An 18,554-nucleotide genomic window follows, 5' to 3' on the forward strand; every position below is an offset into this window, starting at 1 on the left:
CGGTACAACTGCAGGCATAAGCTTGTGCTGAGCAGCAACTACCAAGCACACCACAGCCTGTCCTTAGCAGCACCAACAACCAGCAACACATGCATTATAATGTGGCAGTGTACGTTGTTGCTTATTGGTGCACTGTCTTCTAGAAGGGATGCACATGCTTACCTACGACGCAAAATCTAGACGTACGTGTTGCTGGCTCCCAATGGAAAAGAATTGCCTCGTGCTGGCACATTTTCGGCACACTTTATTCACCACACAATGAATACATAGCACATTCAGTGAACAGATGCAAGTGGAGCAGTATACTTTGGTTGGGGTTACTACAAACTTGATCCTCATACACAAGTTACAACACATGCTGCCAATGGCCTATCTCGTGAGTGTACGCTAAGAACCAGTGCATCTGCACACATACATTACAGCTAACTCCAAACGTCGCATAAAGTCCCGGCTCACTTCGGCTAGATCAAGCTGCTTAACCCCAATGACTACTATACTGCATTTTCACACACCCACACATACAGTCTATAAATATGTTTAGAAAAAAAAAAAATGTTCTAGCATGAATGGGACAATTTACAACAAGATACTTCCACATAGGCAGAAGGCTATTACAGACACCCGGTGGCAGTAACGCAGGTTGACAAAAAACCATGGAACAGAGCTGCTTTGAAATACCTCGAGCAGCACTTAACAAGAAGTTCTGGGAACAGGCTTCACAAACGAATAAAAGGAGGTAAAAGTGCGGCAATGCAACAAGTATCACGAAAAATATTATGTATATAAGGGAAAACACGCGATCTGTGAGAAAACACCCAGACATGTAAAATACCTGCACACACACTTCAACTTGAGCTCCTCATTAAACACCTTAAAAAAATAAAAGAGCAAGAACATACTGATATGCCTAAACATTTGTGCAACTCCACAAAAAAAAAAAAAAAAAAAAGGAAGTGATTAGCTGTCACAAAAGCCTTAGGCAACACAGTGGATATAAAGAGCAAATGACAAAAAAAGATTATTGTCCTGCATATCCCCTGCACACGTGTCCTGCACATCCTCCATCCAGACTGCACAACACCCATCAAGGTTGTTCAAAGTTGTACACCTCTGTAACAATGTACAGCTTCGGAATGGTGCATGGTGGAAGATTTGTTCTGTTCAACTGGAATGATCTGTCACATTATCATGCTGCCCGAACAAACTACAGACAATAAGAATGTGAGGGAGTTTGCAGCATAGATAGGGACAGCATCCAGACCTCGACAGAATGATGGCCGAATCTTCGTTTCAAGCTGCCTTTAGCTGGGTGTGAACTTGTCGCCCGATGGTGCCTCGACGTCTCCACTAGACGGAACCAGGTTGGCGGTACTTGTGGCACGAGCTCTCATTTCATCAGCACTGGCTCTACAAAAGGCAATAGAGCAACATTTCAGAATTGCTACCTTTACATCACTGCAGTCACTTCTTTTGGCAAGCAATCATCTGATACCTGGAGACCGGAAGACACTATGGAGCAAGTCTATGAGTGGAAGCAACCTTGCATTGCGAAGTACTATTGGCACAAGTTCTGACTAAAGTGCACATTGACATACAAAAGCAAATGTGTGAATGTTAGTGCACATTTATTGGCCATACTGGTTCACAATTTGTAAAGCACTTTTCCCAAATTCAAGGAAGGCCTTCCTCTGTACTCTGGTCTTGTCAGCTGTTCACAACTGGATATCTCAGTGTAGGCTCTCTCTAATGTTATGCAATGCCTTCAAGATCTTAAAAACATGAAACAGACAGTGGTAGCCAAGTTGTAACACTCACTTGCGACCCATGGCCATGATTCCATAAATGCATCCAGCCACAAATACCAAGCCACCACCAAAGAAAGTAGTAATGCCATGGCACAGTGCCACAGGTAGCACACCACCTCTGAAACAAGGAACATGTACAACAAGCATTGTCACCTGGTCACATAGTTTAACCGAAAGGCACATGGTGGAATGCACAGTTGGCATAGAAATTTACAGGGCATGGTCCCTGCGAAAAAGCTTAATTTTGGCTTGCTTTGAGCATGCAGTTTATAATGAACAGAGCAGCTTGCCGCCTTGACACAATTACAGCACACAAATTGAATTCTGGGCCCTATGACTCGGCTTCATACGAATTCAGCTCTTGCACTGATCCTACACTGCAGAGCTCTTGATTGACATTCACATTAATGGACACTAAAAGTGAGCCGCTATATCTGTTTATATTGATTTATTCATTTTGATCTTTATTGTCATTGATTTTCCCATGATAAGTTCATTATAAGATGAGGAAACAAAGGTCAGAGTTTCATTTTTATTTTCGTGCAGAAATCTGAGCACCCAAATGTCAGTGTAACGTCACGGATTTCAAAGACATCCCCCTCCCCCCATATTTTCGCCACACTGGTGTCTAGCCTCTGGCTTCCTTAGAACACAACACAGTTCATTTTTGCTGAGAAATAATCATGTAGGCCCTCGCAGATGCCTTCAATGTCTATGATGTCGCGGCAAGCTGGTGCAGGAACCTGAAGGCAGTGTCAGCACCTTATTTTCTTATGGCAACTTTTTTTTTAGTCTTCTCGCGGCAAGAGTTGTGCTTTTGGCAATATGAAAGGGTAATTAATTCATAAGAGAAAAATTTCTTTCCTCTTTAAGGCCCCTTTAAACTCTGTGCCTGTGAAAACGGCTGTATGTAGGTTTAACTTATTTCCACCATGAGACAGCTGCTATCAAGATTTTGGGCATTTTGAAGTACATGAGCAGTCGACGCTGCACTATACTTACACTCCATACAGAAGGGCCTTGTACCAGTATGGTTTGCGGTCAAAGAAGTTGCCCGGGGCCTGGGCGAACTCGAGAAACGCGCAGAAGCATGGTGCTTCAATCAGGGCCACCATCATGCCAACAATCCTGGAGGAGAAAGTGTCAGTATGTGCAAGTCAACAATGTTTATTAAGAAACACTTCCTGCCTTAATATCAGCAATAACGCAGCGCAAGACCATAGAAAGCATTTCACTTCAAGTACCACTACTAGTAAAACGCCTATCCATCAAGCAGAAGCTTGGAAGTATTTGAAATTGCTGATAGAAAGTGAACAGTCTTTGCGAGTAATTATTACTTCAGAATCCACTATCTGGAAGTGCTGAACGTTATTCGCCGTTTGACATAAGGGATAATAGCTTTTCATGGCACTTTAGGGGATAAACACAAGAATAGCCGGTCAAATGATTTTGTTTGCAGAACCTTTGTACAGCCTACAGTGTGAGGAATGTTTCTTGAAAGATTCCGCACACTGAAAAGCTTTTTCTTGACAAAGATGCTCAATGAGCTCTAGTGTGCAATAATATTGTGCACAAGCTAACTCAAAGCAGTTAATTATAAGCTCTTGTTCAGACAAAACGCCTAATTGTGAGTGACTTTACATGCATATATACAAGTACATATATGTCATTATCATCAGTGCCAGCCTGTTTAAGTCCACTGCAGGACGAAGGCCTCTCCCAGTGACTTCCAGTTTACCCTATCCTGTGCGAGCTGATTCCATTTTATCCCCGTGAACGTCTATGTACAGCCTCCAGCATTTTCAACTATATCGCGCGAGCGTCGACCGCACACAGTATCGGTGCCTTACAACGGCGATAATCTGCGAGACTGGCAGTACTACTGCTGGTCCTGCAGATTATTGCCGTTGTAAGGCGCTGATACTGCGTGTGGTCGATGCTCATGCGATAAAGTTAAAAATTGCTGGAGGCTGTACATATGTAATATGCTTATAATTAACTGCTTTTACATATGGAACAGCAGTTAATTATAAGCTCATCTTTACACAAAACGTTCAGTTGCGAGCAACTTTACATGCATATGTACAAGTATATATGTCTTTTTTTTACTTTTTTTATAACCAACTTGACTCTATAGAATTTTTACCCTTCCTTCTCTATAGAAATGACAAAACACTCGGTATTCGATTAGAAGACGTATCTGTTTGAACGCCACTATCATTCGGTTGTGAACACAAGATTCTTCCCAGTGCTTTCTCCCCTACTCTTATTGAAGCGTATGAGGGTACACTCGTGGGTGAGGAAATGCAAATGAACACACACAGCAGCAAGAAATCCCGAACCCCCTTTTCTTTTCTCGCTACAAGTAACGAAACGAACAGCTGCACCAAATTCTTTCAAGCTCCAAACTGTCAGCGTGACATCGTTTTTCTTCTGACGTACTAAGTACGAATTCGTAAACGGATGCGATCGCTTACATTTGCAGAATAGCGGCCAAAAGGCATGCCGATGATATGGTGACAGCAGAGAGCACTGCCAACTGCGCGCCGAGACCAATGGCAACTGAAAAAGAATTAGAACTCAAAATGAATGCACCCGAACCCCATTCACATGACCTTCTCTCGTATCACACCACACCAACTACCGCTTTACGTCGTACAGCGGTGTCGAAAAGGCGACAATCTTACGGATAAGACAAGTTATAGTGAGCACTACGTACGAGTGAACTGGAAACTGAAGCGTTCAGCTTACGAACTCCAAAGTGTAGTTACATTAAAGAATGTCGGGCACGACACATGTCAGGTAGTTAAGCTTTCATTGCGCAAATCTCGAATATTCCATCATTAACATTTCACGCTATTCACATGACATCGCGGAGCAGCTAGCGCGGAGGAACCCGCTCCCAAAATCAATTCAGACCACTCGAAAGTTCAGAACGAGGCGAATTATGTACTTACGAAGAACCCCCGATCATCCGCGTACTAGAAAAAGTTATGCTAACATATGGCCTGTGGCCATACGAGTTTAGTTCAGTTTACAATATGCGTCACCACGGCAGCTACCTACACCTCGTCCTCTCATCAAATATGAAACCGCTTTAGGACAGCAGACTTCATATTCCTGAATAAAGGATATATCGCTCGTCAGCTGCATCGCTTCTCGAGGTGTAGTAGCGATGCAACTTTCAAAGCAAAAGTATTACGGCTCAGCGAAGCCCAAAAAAGAATAAATTAAAAATTCGGTTAGGCTTACCGAGTGCACTGACAGTTCCTACGAACCTGCCCAAGTAGCGTAGCCACCACGGCGCGTCGTCGCCGGGACCCCCCGGGCCCTTGTCGTCGATTTTGCCGACGTTGGGAAACATTGCTGACGGTTCGGCGTGCCCTAAGGACTTAACTCACATAGCGCAACAGCCGGAGACGGCTGCTGCTGCTGCTGGAAATCAGCTGCCAACGTAGTGCTAGGCGCTGCGAGGCCGAGGTCGCTCACTGCGGCGGCTGCGGCCCCTACCGCCCACTGCGAAGTAACGTCAGCAGTGACGGTACTTCCTGCACTTCCTGCTTTGTCGGCCGCCATGTGGTGTGGAGTGGTAGTAAAGTGAACTGGCATGGAGGAAAAAAATACCTAGGAGGGAGCGTCACGTGACAATCTTGAAGCCTAGCCGGCCTAGCCATAAAAAATAAAACGGGAGCATGCTGGGAATTGTGACCAGAGCATGGAGCACGAGGAGGGTGCGGCGTCGGAGGAGGTGTCGACGCTACGCGCGCTCGTCCGTTTTTGTTTTTTCCCAGGTACCCACCAATAGCTCGATGTTTGCTTTTTCGTACGAGACCAAGTCGTACCTTCGCTCTAGACCCAGACGTACTAGTACTGAGAGCTCCCAATTTTTGCAGTCGAAGGGTATATGTGATCAATTCCTTCAGCGCTAAGCCTATAATACTCCCTGAATTGCACCTTTTTCGTAAATGCTCCACCAATTATGTGGCACGTCAGAGCAAGAGACTGCGGCTTCACTTTTACCACCCGGGGTACATAAGTCGAAGTTCACGGATGCTCTTGCATTTCACCATTGAAATGCGGCCGCTGTGGCCAGGAATCGAGCCCGCATCTTTGCGTTTGGCGATCCTTCCAGAAAAAATAACAGTGAAAATACGGATTAGAAATGTTTACATTTACAAGAAATGCTAATGGGACACGAGGGCTTTATCTTATGATTATCCACTTAATTTTCCACTTATCCTTTGTTATTGGCTTCTGGAGCACACCTTGCCACCCTTATCAAAGTATGACATTTGGTGCAAAAGGTTGAGAACGAAAAATGACAAGGTTCATTCAAGATCACGTAAACAACACGGCTTCAACTTGGGCTAATTGGCATTACATTGTTGTTTACTGGAATTTACACACAAAAACAAATTAAATGAAACAGCACATGCTTGTATGTTTTTTGCTTTATACTTTGCGCGAAAAAAGTACAGCACAGCAAACGGAGTGATCACAAAAGTATATGGCCCAAAGCTTACGATTCAAGTGCCGTGGTCACTGCACAGGGCATTCCGGTATACCATTCCTACGTGAAAGTGAACCAGTTAACACTGCGTCATGTGACCGCAAGTGATTTCAAAAAGCAGGCACCTACTGGAAAAATGCAGGCAGAGTGAATACCCATTTTCTATGCACTTTTGGCTTGTGGGGTTATTTATGAGATGCAATTTATTTAAGAAAGCAGTACTTCAAACAGTTAGGTGTATGTACAAAAACTTTATTAACATTTCTACTCAAAACCAACATCAACATGAACTTTCCCTTGTTTCATACAAAGCCTCCGTGACCGCAGTGGTAAAAAAAAAAAAGCCCCACAAACCCATTGACAGGCAAGGCCAAAACCGTGCTCACAAATCTGCACCTTCAAAATGTTTATCAACATGCAATCTTCAAACAGTTCCCTTCTTTTTTCTAGAAGAATAGTAACTAATTAGGAAACATTATTAGCGGAAGTGCCGACAGAGTCCAGAAACATGCAACCATTGTGCTATTTCCCTGGCACATGGGCTGTACTAAGCGCATTCAGCAAGGCTTGTAAACCAGTGTGCAAAACAGGGTTCTGCCCTGAACCCCAAACCCTTAAGCTTTAAGTATGCTTCTACATGTGAGGCTTGACTGTAGCTGCTCATAGTAGGTCACTTGTTTCTTCATCAGCAACATTTATCTGAGGTTTTTCATCATCGGCCTGAACAGTGCCGCTCAACTCCAGCTCTTCTAGCAGTGGACTCTGCTGCTGTTCGGGAGAACACACCGCCTGCTCTGCTTCCTTGAGCATGTCAGAAACTGGTGTCATCTCTGTGTTTGAAGTGTAAGAGCCCAACAGTCCGGTAGGGTCGACCGTTGGACTGCTTCCGTCGAGCTCCATGCTGGCGCACATGTCATCAAATCCCCCGGATGCTGTGCAAAGAGATGGAGAAAACGTGTCACGAACAACAAAGCTAATAGTTTTCGGATCTGTCCAAGGAAATCTTACAAAACCGTCAGCACTTAAAAGAAAGTAATGGGCTGCTTGGCAAGCCATGACATGGAAGAAGCAGCGCACTTGAAAAGAAGACACGTTCCCTCACACCAGTACAGGTATGTTTTTTGTAAGTGCGTGAATTCTTCCATGTTATCAGAATATTTCTCGCTCACAGTCAAAAACCTTGTGAAAAGGTATAAACAAGTAATTGTCACTCTGTGTTGTCAGCATGATGGGGCATTCAAGACCAATGAGTACAGGGACCAATGAGGCCGATGAGTTCCCGTGCCTCATATTGGCAAGGCAAGATGCTGATGAGTCTTTAATATGACATACAGAACACAATATAATAATGTGGGCCTGTTGGAGGCACCGAGCCCACCTGTTTTTTCCTTTACATAAACATGATTGCAAATTTTTGTAACCCATATTATCTGTAAGCGCATTTAAAACGAATTTCCAACATTGCACAGGAATTCGTACAAATTAGTAAAAGCTTCAAGACAAACATGGACACAGAAGAGAGGAAACAGGACAATGTTCACCCTGTTGCATTGTCCTATTTACCTGTTTCTGCCAACTTCAAAAAGCAAGATCGTTAATCTTGTATGCACATCCTAATAGCAAGATCGTTCACAAAACAGGGAGTTTCTCACCTTCTGAACTTGATTCTCGTTTCTGCTCTGCGCAGTAGCGGGCTTCAACCAAATGTGCTTCCATTCTCTGGCACAAACTGACCAGGGCGTTGATTCGGCAGTCCTTGCTCTGTGTAGAGAGAAGGAAGCAACAATGAACAAGTTTTTCAGGCCAGCTCTTTGTTCGGGATATTCTATTTTCTAATGAAACGTGGAATGTGAGATGTTGAACTTCAAGGCATGTATTAATGGAACAGCCTTGATCTTCCCCAAAATATTGCAGTGGCCGCCAAGAGCCCTTTTGCCCAACCACCTGGAAGTTGGAATAGGGTCAACCACTAGTGGCTGAACCCATCCACAAACTCTCCTTTCCTGAAGTCCTTTTCCAAGAAAACGAGACTGCAAAAGCAATTCTCAGACATGTAAGAAACTGAGGCCAGCCGAACCAGCCTAAAGGTACAGTAAAACCTCGTTAATTCAAAGTCACTGGGACTGTGAAAAATCTTCGAATTAAGCGGGATGCAAGGAACTTTGAATTACTGAAAGTAATCAGAGGTGGTCGTTTGCTGTGTCTGTTAGTTTGCAGCCCCAAGGGTTATGTTTTTCAGCAATACCCGATCCCGATTTTGCCGTAAACCCGGCAAAATGGCGGTCCTTTGGAGCCGCAAGGCAATGCCACGTAGCAATGTTGACGATAAATAGGTGAAGCACCTCAGCCTCGTTGTTGCCAGCTGATATGTGCGCCTACGGAAAAGAAGACGTGCTTCACTGCAACACAGAGTTGACACGCAGGAAGCGTCAGCGCGTTCTTACCCATTCTTTCTGGGAAAATGAAGAAAATAATAATGGCCAGCCTGACGGAATCTGCGATGAGATCTGGCTGAAAAACATGATCATTCCAGTTTTCGAAGTAGGTGTTGCAGGCAAGAACTCTGCCAGCAGTGTAAGTCCAAAAATTGCCGGAGCAACTGCCAATCCGGATGTTCGCATACATTGCGAATTCTGTCAGGCTGGCCATTATTATTTTCTTTATTTTCCCTGAAAGAAGGGGTAAATCATGACGCGCTGACACTGCGATGAGCATGTGACATGCTGCCTGCGTGTCACCGCTGTGTTGCAGTGAAGCACGTCTTCATTTCCACAGGCGTGCTTCAGCTGACCACGAGGCCTTTTTTTGTATTTGTTTTTGCGCCGGCAACAACGAGGCTGAGTTGCTTCACCTATGAATTATCAGCATTTCTACGTGGCACTGCCTTGCGGCTCCAAACGGCCGCCATTTCCCTGGGTTTGCCGCAAAATTGGGATCGGGAATTGCCGCATAGCACCCAAAGTTTTTTAATTAAGCTGGCTGGTGCTGACCGCCACTCCAAGTTATCCACTCAAATTTACTTTACAAAATATGGGGCCACATAAATTCTTTGAATTAACTGGGATTTCGAAACAACCGAGTTCGAATGAACAAGTTTTTACTGTAGTTGGAGATGATCTCGTCTTACTTATAGTCCACTTCACACATGGTCTTTCTCATGCACAAATGCAGATGACCATTGTCTCAATGCAAGGTGAGACAACAAAGCATCCATCTAAAAATTTTCTTTCAATGATTTGCTGCTCTTAAGCCATTTTCTGGTGTAATATGGCATCCATATCACAGCTGTGTAACCTTTCCAGAGGCAGAGTCAAGAGATGGGAAACTGTAGTGAACAATGCTTGCTTGACTGGTTTTGACTAGAACCTTTCTGATGATTGAATATCAGCAGTCAACACTGCATAAGGTGTGATCGTTAAAGAACTTCACTGTACAAAGCAACAAAAAGGTAAAAGAAGCTTCTGTGGTATGAAATTATGTTGTGAGAAGACCGATGCTTCACTGCAGCACCGACCTGTAGCTGCTCTTTGTGGATGGCTTCCATGCGTTCAAGCTGCTCCTTGAGGTCACGAACCTTAGCATCCTGATAAAAAGGAAAAAAGACAGTCATGTCATCTAACTGAACAGGAGCGGAACACTTATCCGCAATAATCTATGCAAAACCAACTGCAGCCCAATAACTTCCATACCCTGCTTGAGAGAGTTGACTCCAGCTGCTTCACCCGACAGCTTAGCGATTCCACCTGGTTCTGTTTGACTTCCAGCTGGTGCTTCATACCTGAAAAGCAGAATAAAGACAGTTCAGCATTCCTGTTAACGACATACTCTTGAATGCCATTTCATTTATATTCACAGGCTTAACAAAAAAAACATGCTGCTGGGCTAGAATATCTTGCACAGCCACATGACGGCAATGGCCATCAAATTAGTGGTGGTTGTGTGTTACGTACACAGCGGAAAGTAGATGCAGAGTAATTATGAAATCTTCACAGAAACGCTGTTCAACATGCCATAACTTTTGTTCAAATGGATTCAGAACATTTATTCTTGTTTTACTGCATACAGCTCTCATTTCATATTATTGCGATATGCTGATTTGCTTTGTAACTCTCTTAGTTTAGGAAAAATTTTGCTCCCAAAAAGGCACATGCAATTGGCATGGCTCCAGCAGGAACTGCGTACTTTGACTGGCCGTGCGCGGGCAAGCGCACACCCTATCTTGACAGGGATTAGTAGATGGCCCACCCCTTTGTACGTACATGCTGCGTTATCACCGTACAGTTTGCTCTCAATCAATAGACAGCACTAAGGTCGCTTTGCTTGCTGCGACAGCCGCGTTTTCTTATGCCAGCATTTTGTTCAGTTACACTGGGTCAGACGTTAAAGGAGTTAGCTGCTAGTCTTACTTCGTATAACATTACAATTTGTTACTATCACATTCACTGCTTTGCCCTTGAGGCGAAACTGATATCTCTGGAAACTTTACAATTCAGCCTGAAGTGTGGACATCGTGGTTAGCCACTGATGCAAGCCTCAGCACTGTCATGGTGTAAAACATGAAAAAAAAAAAGCAAATGATGTACAATCAGCACCTTGCCACAATTTACCACAGTTGGTGCAGCACTTCCATTACTGTGTTTGCTGGTCGATGGTGATTTTGCCAGTGAATGGCAAGACTTCCCTTCCTCACAGAGGATAGAGTAAGGGATCCATTCTTGCAGCAGCCACACAGTGAAATGGCTAATCTTCTACAGAGGAATGGCCACTATGGCTATGCTCTGGAATTTCTATCAGTTTCATTGCCGCTGATCACCCAGCGTTTCCTGGTTCACTTTGAAGTTGCAGCTGATGGCGTTCTAAAAAGCCACCGTTGTTGCCACTTTTTCGACCTCTCAAATAACTTCGCACACAGGAAATACTATGCTGACATTTGCAGCGCTATCAGCTGTGCCAGTTCGCAATGCGCCGTTGATAGCCGTGCAATGATATTTGTATGAACTCTCTTTAGTGCTAAATGTTAAACAGCAGACATCGCTTACAGAAAGCATACAAGTTAGGCACCCCTTTATTCTAGCGGGTGCCTGGAATTAAACCTCTCTTATGAAATCAGTATTATTTTTTTTTGGTGCAAACCCACAAAGGTTGTTCTGGGTCCTTTATAAAAGAATTTTCGCCAATAGTAGTTATTGAACACCTTCTTCATATCACGGTGCTAAAAGGAGGGGGACATGAAGCCGCAGCGAAGTTCTAGTTATACTATTTTAATATTATTTATAGAAATTTAACACTCTGAAACTGAACAGCAGGTTAATGAGGGACACTGTGATGGAGGGCTCCAGACTGATTTTTGCTGGCTCTTCCAATGAGCACCCAAGCACAATTCACAAGCGTTTTTGACTTCCATGACCATCAGAATGAGGGTGATGATGATAAACACCGGAATGAGGCTGCTGCAGATGGAAATCAAACCTGTGATCATGCATGCTTAGAAGCAGCGTGAGCCAGAATGGTGGACAGGACAAGCAATATTGAGCAGGAGGGTTCATACTTAAGGTTGCGCGATAAATGCAGAAAGATGGCACAGATGACAGCTTCCAGCATTTGTTTCCACCTGGGTCTAAATGTACGATTTTAAAGAATCACTGCAGTCTAGGAAAGTGCAAAGGCCACAAAGGTGGCCTCAGTGACGCTGAGGCAAAATGAAGAGTGCAGCAACAAATACACTGCTCTGGCAAGAGGCAAGTGAACTATTGAAACTCTCACCGGCCACTTCGCTGCGCGATGCCTCTTGAAACATGGTCAGCAATGAGTCGGCCTGAGGCCGGGGTTCGCTAGCCTGCAATCTTGCCTCCAGCCGTTTGTACATCTCGCCCAGTGTCACCAGTTCCTTCTGGAGGGACTCCACCTGCTGCCTGTAGCTGCTGCTCATGGCAGCGCGACTGCGTGCTGTCTCCAGCTCCATCTCCATTTCCATGAGGATGCCGGCATTGCGGTCCACTTCCTGCCATACACAAGCGAGAAGGGGTCACCAATGCACAAGCAAGACTCCTCAAGAATTGAAAGGGCTGCTACTTTGGACACTGTGTCAAGTTCTACAATGGTGGCATTTTGAGTCACCGTAAGGAGCCTGTGGTCAGTGGCAGCGAGAGGATTTTTTTCCCCCTTGATTTGGGGGAGGGGGGGGAGCAGCCTATAATGAGATAAGTCCTTCGGAGGAGTATGCGTGCCCATAGGATCAGCTGTCTGGTGCTCCAGTGGGAGAAGTGAAAGTTTAGGACTACAGGAAAGTGGCTGTCCCCCCCCACCCCTCCTCCTTACACCTTCCCCCATGGTGTTGCCCCTGCCTATGGGGCAGAAGTGATAAAATGGTGAATATGACAGTATGGCACAAAGTGACACTGTCTATACTCGGGGACAACTTTCTGTGGCAATGAAGGGAAGGCTACAGAGCCACAATGCACGTATCCTACCGCTAATGAATGTAGTCCCACAATTGCGTTCGTATTTTCTGCGTGAGATATGTAATATACTCCTTCATTTTCTACATGTAGCTTTTTGAGACGGAACGCAGCACACACAAGTGAGATATTTGTATTTCTTTTCCTTTATAGATTGTCACTTTGCGTTTTTATGTGCTTAAAAAAGTTGCGCCTTTTACCCGTACCTTAGACGTTAAGCAGCGTTTGCGTCGAAATGCAACGCTAGCCATCGTTTTCCCCGGCGTTACGAGACGCACGCCAAACTGGACTACTTCGCGTAGCAGGACATGTGCAGGCGCTCCGCCCCCGTAGCTTTCCCTTCATTGCCACAGAAAGTTGTCCCCGAGTATAGAGTACCATCCCGGGTTAAAATAAAGAAATTAAATTGTAGGGCTGCTGTGCTGCAAGCTGAATGGAGAGTTTGAGAGATGCTGCAATGAAGGGTTCTAGTTTAAAATTCCGACCACCAGGAATACCTGGAAACACATTTATATCTAAGTCCACAAGAGTTTTCTGAACGTTTTGGCCTTTCGTGATCATCACAATTGCAGCCACTGTTGCTGAAAGTCAAACCCAAAGCACGAAGCTTGGCAGCAGAATGATAGTCACTGCAGTGTCTTTGAGAGTATCATGTTTCAAATGTACTCGGCAAAGCAAGATGAAGTTTTCCCTACTGTTGCAAAATATATACAGGAGAGGCTGTGCAGAAAGAAGTCCCACAGTCAAAAAACTGCAGCGGGATCTCTTGTTATTGGTTACATAATAATACAGTGCTAAAAAGGCATCGACTGCAGTTGAAGAAACATGCAAAACGGTTACACTCAAACCTCGTTATAACGAACACGGATATAACGAATTATCGGTTATAACGAAGTAAATGAAGAATAGCCTTGTCATAGCTACAGTGTTAAAAATAAACGTTTATAACGAATTTTCGGATATAACGAAGTTATTTTCGTGGCAGATGAGACTTTGTTATAGTGAGGTTTGAGTGTATACAGTTTATACAATGTTAAAGTAATATATATTAGGGCAACACTTCAACACGGAGAAAAAGCGAAATGAGGAAAAAAAAAAGACATTGAGGTAGAGGGCACTCAACAAAGTAATAATATAAGCTCTTAGTAAACGCTGGTATGATGATGATGTTGGTAAGATTTTACTTGAACTGGTAAGCTATTCTACATATTCAAACTAACAAAAGCAACAGTTAGTATGACTTTGGAAGTAAAAGGTTATTTTGTAAGGAGAACCCAGTACTGTTAGGATTAACAACTCTATTTCTACCGTGACAAAAAGTAATGTAATGGGTTTTTAACTAGGTGATAGATAATGATGCTTCAGTTATACCAGATAAGCTTGCTTATTGTGAGGAGATTTAAAATAGGGGTAACATGAGCGTTATAAGGAGCCAATATGATGATAGAAACAGCATTACTTTGGATGTGTTGCAAGTGGGCCAAATGACAACGATATGTGAGTCTCCAGGAACTGATACAATAATTTCAATGAATAAAGATGAAGGCATAGTATGATGTCAAGAGAGCGTGTTTTTGAAAGTAATGTTTAGCCTTTATAAGTAGTACCTTGATGCTGTAAGGCATAGTAGGGTATGGGTTTGTGCTAATTGGTGTCGGTGATACACAACTTCGTTTTTGCGCCAAATCAAAGTAGACAAAGACACAGAAAGGCACGTTTGCCCATTTCGCCTTACACATTCGCACGTTGTGCACGCTTTGCCTTTCTGTGCTTTTGTCCACCTTGCTTTGGTTCAAAAACAAAGTTACGAAGTTGGGCAGTTGGCGAAATCATGATATGTGACCATATGAATATGTGACATTAATGACAATAGGACCAATGTGACCACAACTTGCAGCAAGACTGCAAGATGTGGTCACATTATAAGCTGCATCTGAGGAAACATGTGAGCAGGAAAATCCAAGTTTGCCATCTTTCTTGAGCCTCTGAGTGCCAGGCGTTTGCACCTGCTGTGAATCCTAGGTTTTCACAAAAGGCATCCAATTCAATTTCTGTATAAGTAGCACATGAGCGGGCTTTGGATTCAAATTGTGTGGTACTATGTACTGACAATATGCTGCTGAACATTTTCCAATTTCTTGACCAGGACATTCAACCAACAACTAACCATTGCATCAATTAATAATCTGGCCTTTTCACTGCTATCGTTGCCACTTCAATAAAAATTGTACTGTAGCAGTCTACTGTATCTAGAATTCATAAGAAGCCCTTCAAATTCTGCGCAGCCAAAAATATTGCACGGGCTTTTCGGGCTGGTCAGTGATGCTCCATGATGGTCAGAAGCAACACCAGCAGATAGAGCACAGATTTGAGATAATTGTCACATGCAAACAAAAATGACCATGCAATTTCAACTTAACAAATTTCTGTGTAGACAGTGTGACCAGTACGAGGGGTTTCATGCTCATACCGTATTTATTCGAATCTAAGCCGATGGTTTTTTCGAAAAAACGATGTGCCAAAGTGGGGGCTCGGCTTAGATTCGAGGATTTTGAAAAACGCGCCATTTTTCATCGAGAAAATGCTGCAAAACTAGCGCCACCTAGACAGTATTGTAGCCGTTAGTAGCCGAGCCAACACCTGGCTTAAGTACGCACGCGAGGCCGCCATTTTTATCTTTGTGGCGAGTGTTGAGGCGAGCCGTTCGTCAGTTCGAGTCTCGCTTTGAGCGGGCTGTGTGTGGCGTAGCTCAATGGCGCCAAACAAGCGTAGTCATTATAGTGCGGCGTATAAAAGGAAAGTTGTGCTAGCCGCAAAGTCGTCCTCCAACGTTCAAGCCGGGCGGGACTTTGGAGTGGACGAAAAGAATGTTCGTCGCTGGAGGGGCCAACGGGAGGAGCTTTTCGCGTGCGCCGCAACGAGGATTGCTTTTACCGGTCCACGGAAAGGCCGTCACCCTGAAATGGAGACGGCATTGGCCGACTTCGTTCGGACGCAGCGAGCAGCTGCCCTTCCAGTGACAACGGAAGTGCACCAGGCGACGGTGAGGGCACTTTCAAGGGAGCAAGGTGTTTCGGCGGCAGACTTCAAAGCCAGCCGAGGCTGGCTGCAGAAATTCATGAAGCGCTTTGGCTTCAGCCTCCGTCGTCGCACCTCAATCGCCCAAAAGTTACCAGCTGACTATGAAGAGAAGTTGCTGGAGTTCCAGCGTTTCGTGCTTCGGAAGAGAGAAGCGAGAGCGTATCTACTAGGCCAAATCGGCAACGCAGACCAAACGCCGGTGTATTTTGATATGCGGTCTCAGAAAAAGGAGCCAAGGAAGTGAAGGTGCGCTCTGCGGGCTATGAAAAGCAGCGCGCGACTGTGATGCTGTGCTGCACAGCGGACGGGCACAAGCTCCCTCCTTATATCGTTTTTAAGAGGAAGACGCTGCCCGCCAATGAGGCCTTCCCGCGAAACGTCATTGTGCGGGCCGTTCAAGGACAAGCCTCCGGCCGTTCAAGCCGTTCAAGGATCGCCTGCGGGGATTATACACGGACTGGTTAAGCACTGAGGACCACCAGCTGACGCCGACGGGCCGCATCAAGCGGGCATCACTGTCTCAGTTGGCAGGCTGGGTGGCTGCAGCGTGTGACGACATCCCAGGAACTTTGATCGTGCGCTCTTTCAAGAAGTGCGGCATATCAAATGCGCTTGATGGCACTGAGGATTGCGCACTGTTTGAGGACAGCGACAAAGAGATCAGCGACGACGACTCGGAATGAGCGCGGCATCTTGATGATGAACCAACTGCTCCGTTTCATTTTCATATTTGCAATAAATGTTTTCTTTGTGAATTTTACCCGGCCTACATTCGAGGTAAGTTTTTTTTTTTTTCGTGCTTCGGACTTTAGGGGGTCGGCCTAGATTCGAGTAATTACGGTAATTTATCTGCGAAAGGCAATATATGAGTAAAAATTGTGATGCAACTTGACTTGGGCACAGCACTCAAGGGGTGCAAACTGCAGTCAGGTTTCTTCTTTCCTTGGTAAGCTCAGTAATTACATACTCATATGTCTTCCAGCAGGGAGAATAGAGCAGGAGAACGTTGTGTAGCAATGGCCAGTGTCAAGAAGCGCAAGAACCTTGACTTTGCGACAAAGTTGAAAGCCATACAGCATGTTGAGGCAGGCGAAAAAAGTTCGACGGTGGCGGTCGACATCGGGATACCACGCAGCACGCTGAGCACCTTGTTGAAGAACAAGGCAGATATCAAGGGAAAAGGCGGCGAAGCAGCGAATGTTGGGAGATTTTCGTGTGTGCGCTCCTTCCCATGGGAAAGTAGAAACTGCACTCTATGCCTGGTTCTTAAAAGTGCGCGCGAAGAACATTCCTGTGGATGGCCCAATGCTGATGGCTAAGGCCGAATGGTTTGCCGCTGCCCTCGGTGAAGACAATATCGCCAACAACACTGTGTGGCTTCACCGATTTAAGCAACGCTACAACATCGTCGGCAAAACCATTTCTGGCGAAAGCGAAACCGTAAACAGCCAGGACATCCAGCAGTGGATGACGAAGGAGTGGCCGGAAATCTCCGCGAAGTTTTCACCCGCGGAAATCTTCAACGCCGACGAGACCGGTCTATTTTGGCAAATGCTGCCGAGCAATACTCTTGATGTCCAGGATAGCACGTGTCACGGCGGCAAAATAAGTAAAGTCCGCGTGAGCGCTCTGCTGGCAGCCAACATGGACGAGTCTCGGAAGCTCCAGCCCTTTGTGATCGGGAAAGCAAGGGCACCGCGCTGTTTCAAGAACTCTAAGCAGCTCCCCATTCGCTACGCCTCAAACAAGAAGGTGTGGATGACGCATCAGCTGTTCACAGAATGGCTGCAAGCGTGGGACGTCGAGCTGGGCAAGCCGGGGCGTCACGCTTGCCTTCTTGTGGACAACTGCTCGGCCCACCACACCACCTGCGAGCTCAAAAACATCGAACTGAAGTTTCTGCCGGCCAACACGACAGCGAAGCTGCAGCTGCTCGACCAGGGCATCATCAAGTCCTTCAAGGTGGGCTACAGGAGGCAACTCCTTGATAGGCTGCTGGTCAACCTCCGCATGGGCACTGAGCTGAAGGTTGACCTGTTTGGTGCTATTCAAATGATGATGGGCACCTGGCGAGACGTGAAGATGGACACAGTGGCCAACTGCTTCCGGAAGGCAGGCTTTGCGACGGCGGAACTTGCGGAAACTGGTGAAGGTGGCGACGACGAGCGCATAGACGACGTGTTTCACGAGTTGTCGCCCCTCTTCCCGGCTGCCGTTCCACCCGAAGTGTCTGCAAACGATTTCGTGGAAGCGGACTGCAATGTTCAGGCTGTTGCAAGCCTTGATGACGAGGACATTGTAGCTGCAGTCGCAGGGACCCAGGATGCCCAGGCCGATAGCTCAAGTGGCGACGAAGATCGTCTGGACGAGGCGGTGGCTACAGTAAAAGCTCGTTAATTCGAATTCCACGGGAACGCTGAGCAATTTCGAATTAAACAAAATTCGAAATAATGAAAGTGAGCAAAAATGGGTGGATTTCGGGGGTGGGGGCACGAAAAATATTTATTGGCCAAAAAAGTCGGTGATGACCATCTGCTTCTTTTCTCTGAATGCCACAGCTGCGGCTCTCTGTTCCAGCGCGCGGACGCGGCGCAGGGAATCCTCTTCACCCTCTTCAAAGCTGAAGAAGAGACACGCCACATTAAGTGCCTCCATCACCGCAGAAGCTGACGGGCGCACAGGCGCTTCGTCATCTTCGTC

The 18,554-nt window shown here is 45.5% G+C and overlaps 2 protein-coding genes across 2 annotated transcripts in view; both read right to left on the bottom strand.

Annotated features, from left to right (window-relative positions):
- Positions 1 to 224: 224 nt before the first annotated feature.
- LOC119393440 (calcium channel flower) lies at positions 225 to 5,322 on the bottom strand. The gene is made up of 5 exons (XM_037660464.2): positions 5,058 to 5,322; positions 4,283 to 4,367; positions 2,808 to 2,933; positions 1,816 to 1,923; positions 225 to 1,407 (listed from the first exon to the last, which is right to left on the bottom strand). Exons 1-5 carry the CDS (start codon positions 5,167 to 5,169, stop codon positions 1,302 to 1,304), a joined length of 537 nt encoding a protein of 178 aa, XP_037516392.1. The 5' UTR covers positions 5,170 to 5,322; the 3' UTR covers positions 225 to 1,301.
- A 1,229-nt stretch (positions 5,323 to 6,551) lies between these two features.
- LOC119393446 (hamartin) overlaps positions 6,552 to 18,554 on the bottom strand; it is a 68,981-nt gene continuing 56,978 nt past the window's right edge. Inside the window, exons 17-21 of the mRNA XM_037660476.1 lie at positions 12,079 to 12,316; positions 10,005 to 10,093; positions 9,830 to 9,898; positions 7,968 to 8,076; positions 6,552 to 7,247 (exon numbers count right to left, since the gene is read on the bottom strand). Coding sequence (XP_037516404.1) covers positions 6,976 to 7,247; positions 7,968 to 8,076; positions 9,830 to 9,898; positions 10,005 to 10,093; positions 12,079 to 12,316 — 777 coding nt within the window. The 3' untranslated portion in view covers positions 6,552 to 6,975. The remainder of the gene's footprint in view (positions 7,248 to 7,967; positions 8,077 to 9,829; positions 9,899 to 10,004; positions 10,094 to 12,078; positions 12,317 to 18,554) is intronic.

Source organism: Rhipicephalus sanguineus, chromosome 1 (genome assembly GCF_013339695.2).
Source record: "Rhipicephalus sanguineus isolate Rsan-2018 chromosome 1, BIME_Rsan_1.4, whole genome shotgun sequence".
Lineage (NCBI taxonomy): Eukaryota > Metazoa > Arthropoda > Arachnida > Ixodida > Ixodidae > Rhipicephalus > Rhipicephalus sanguineus.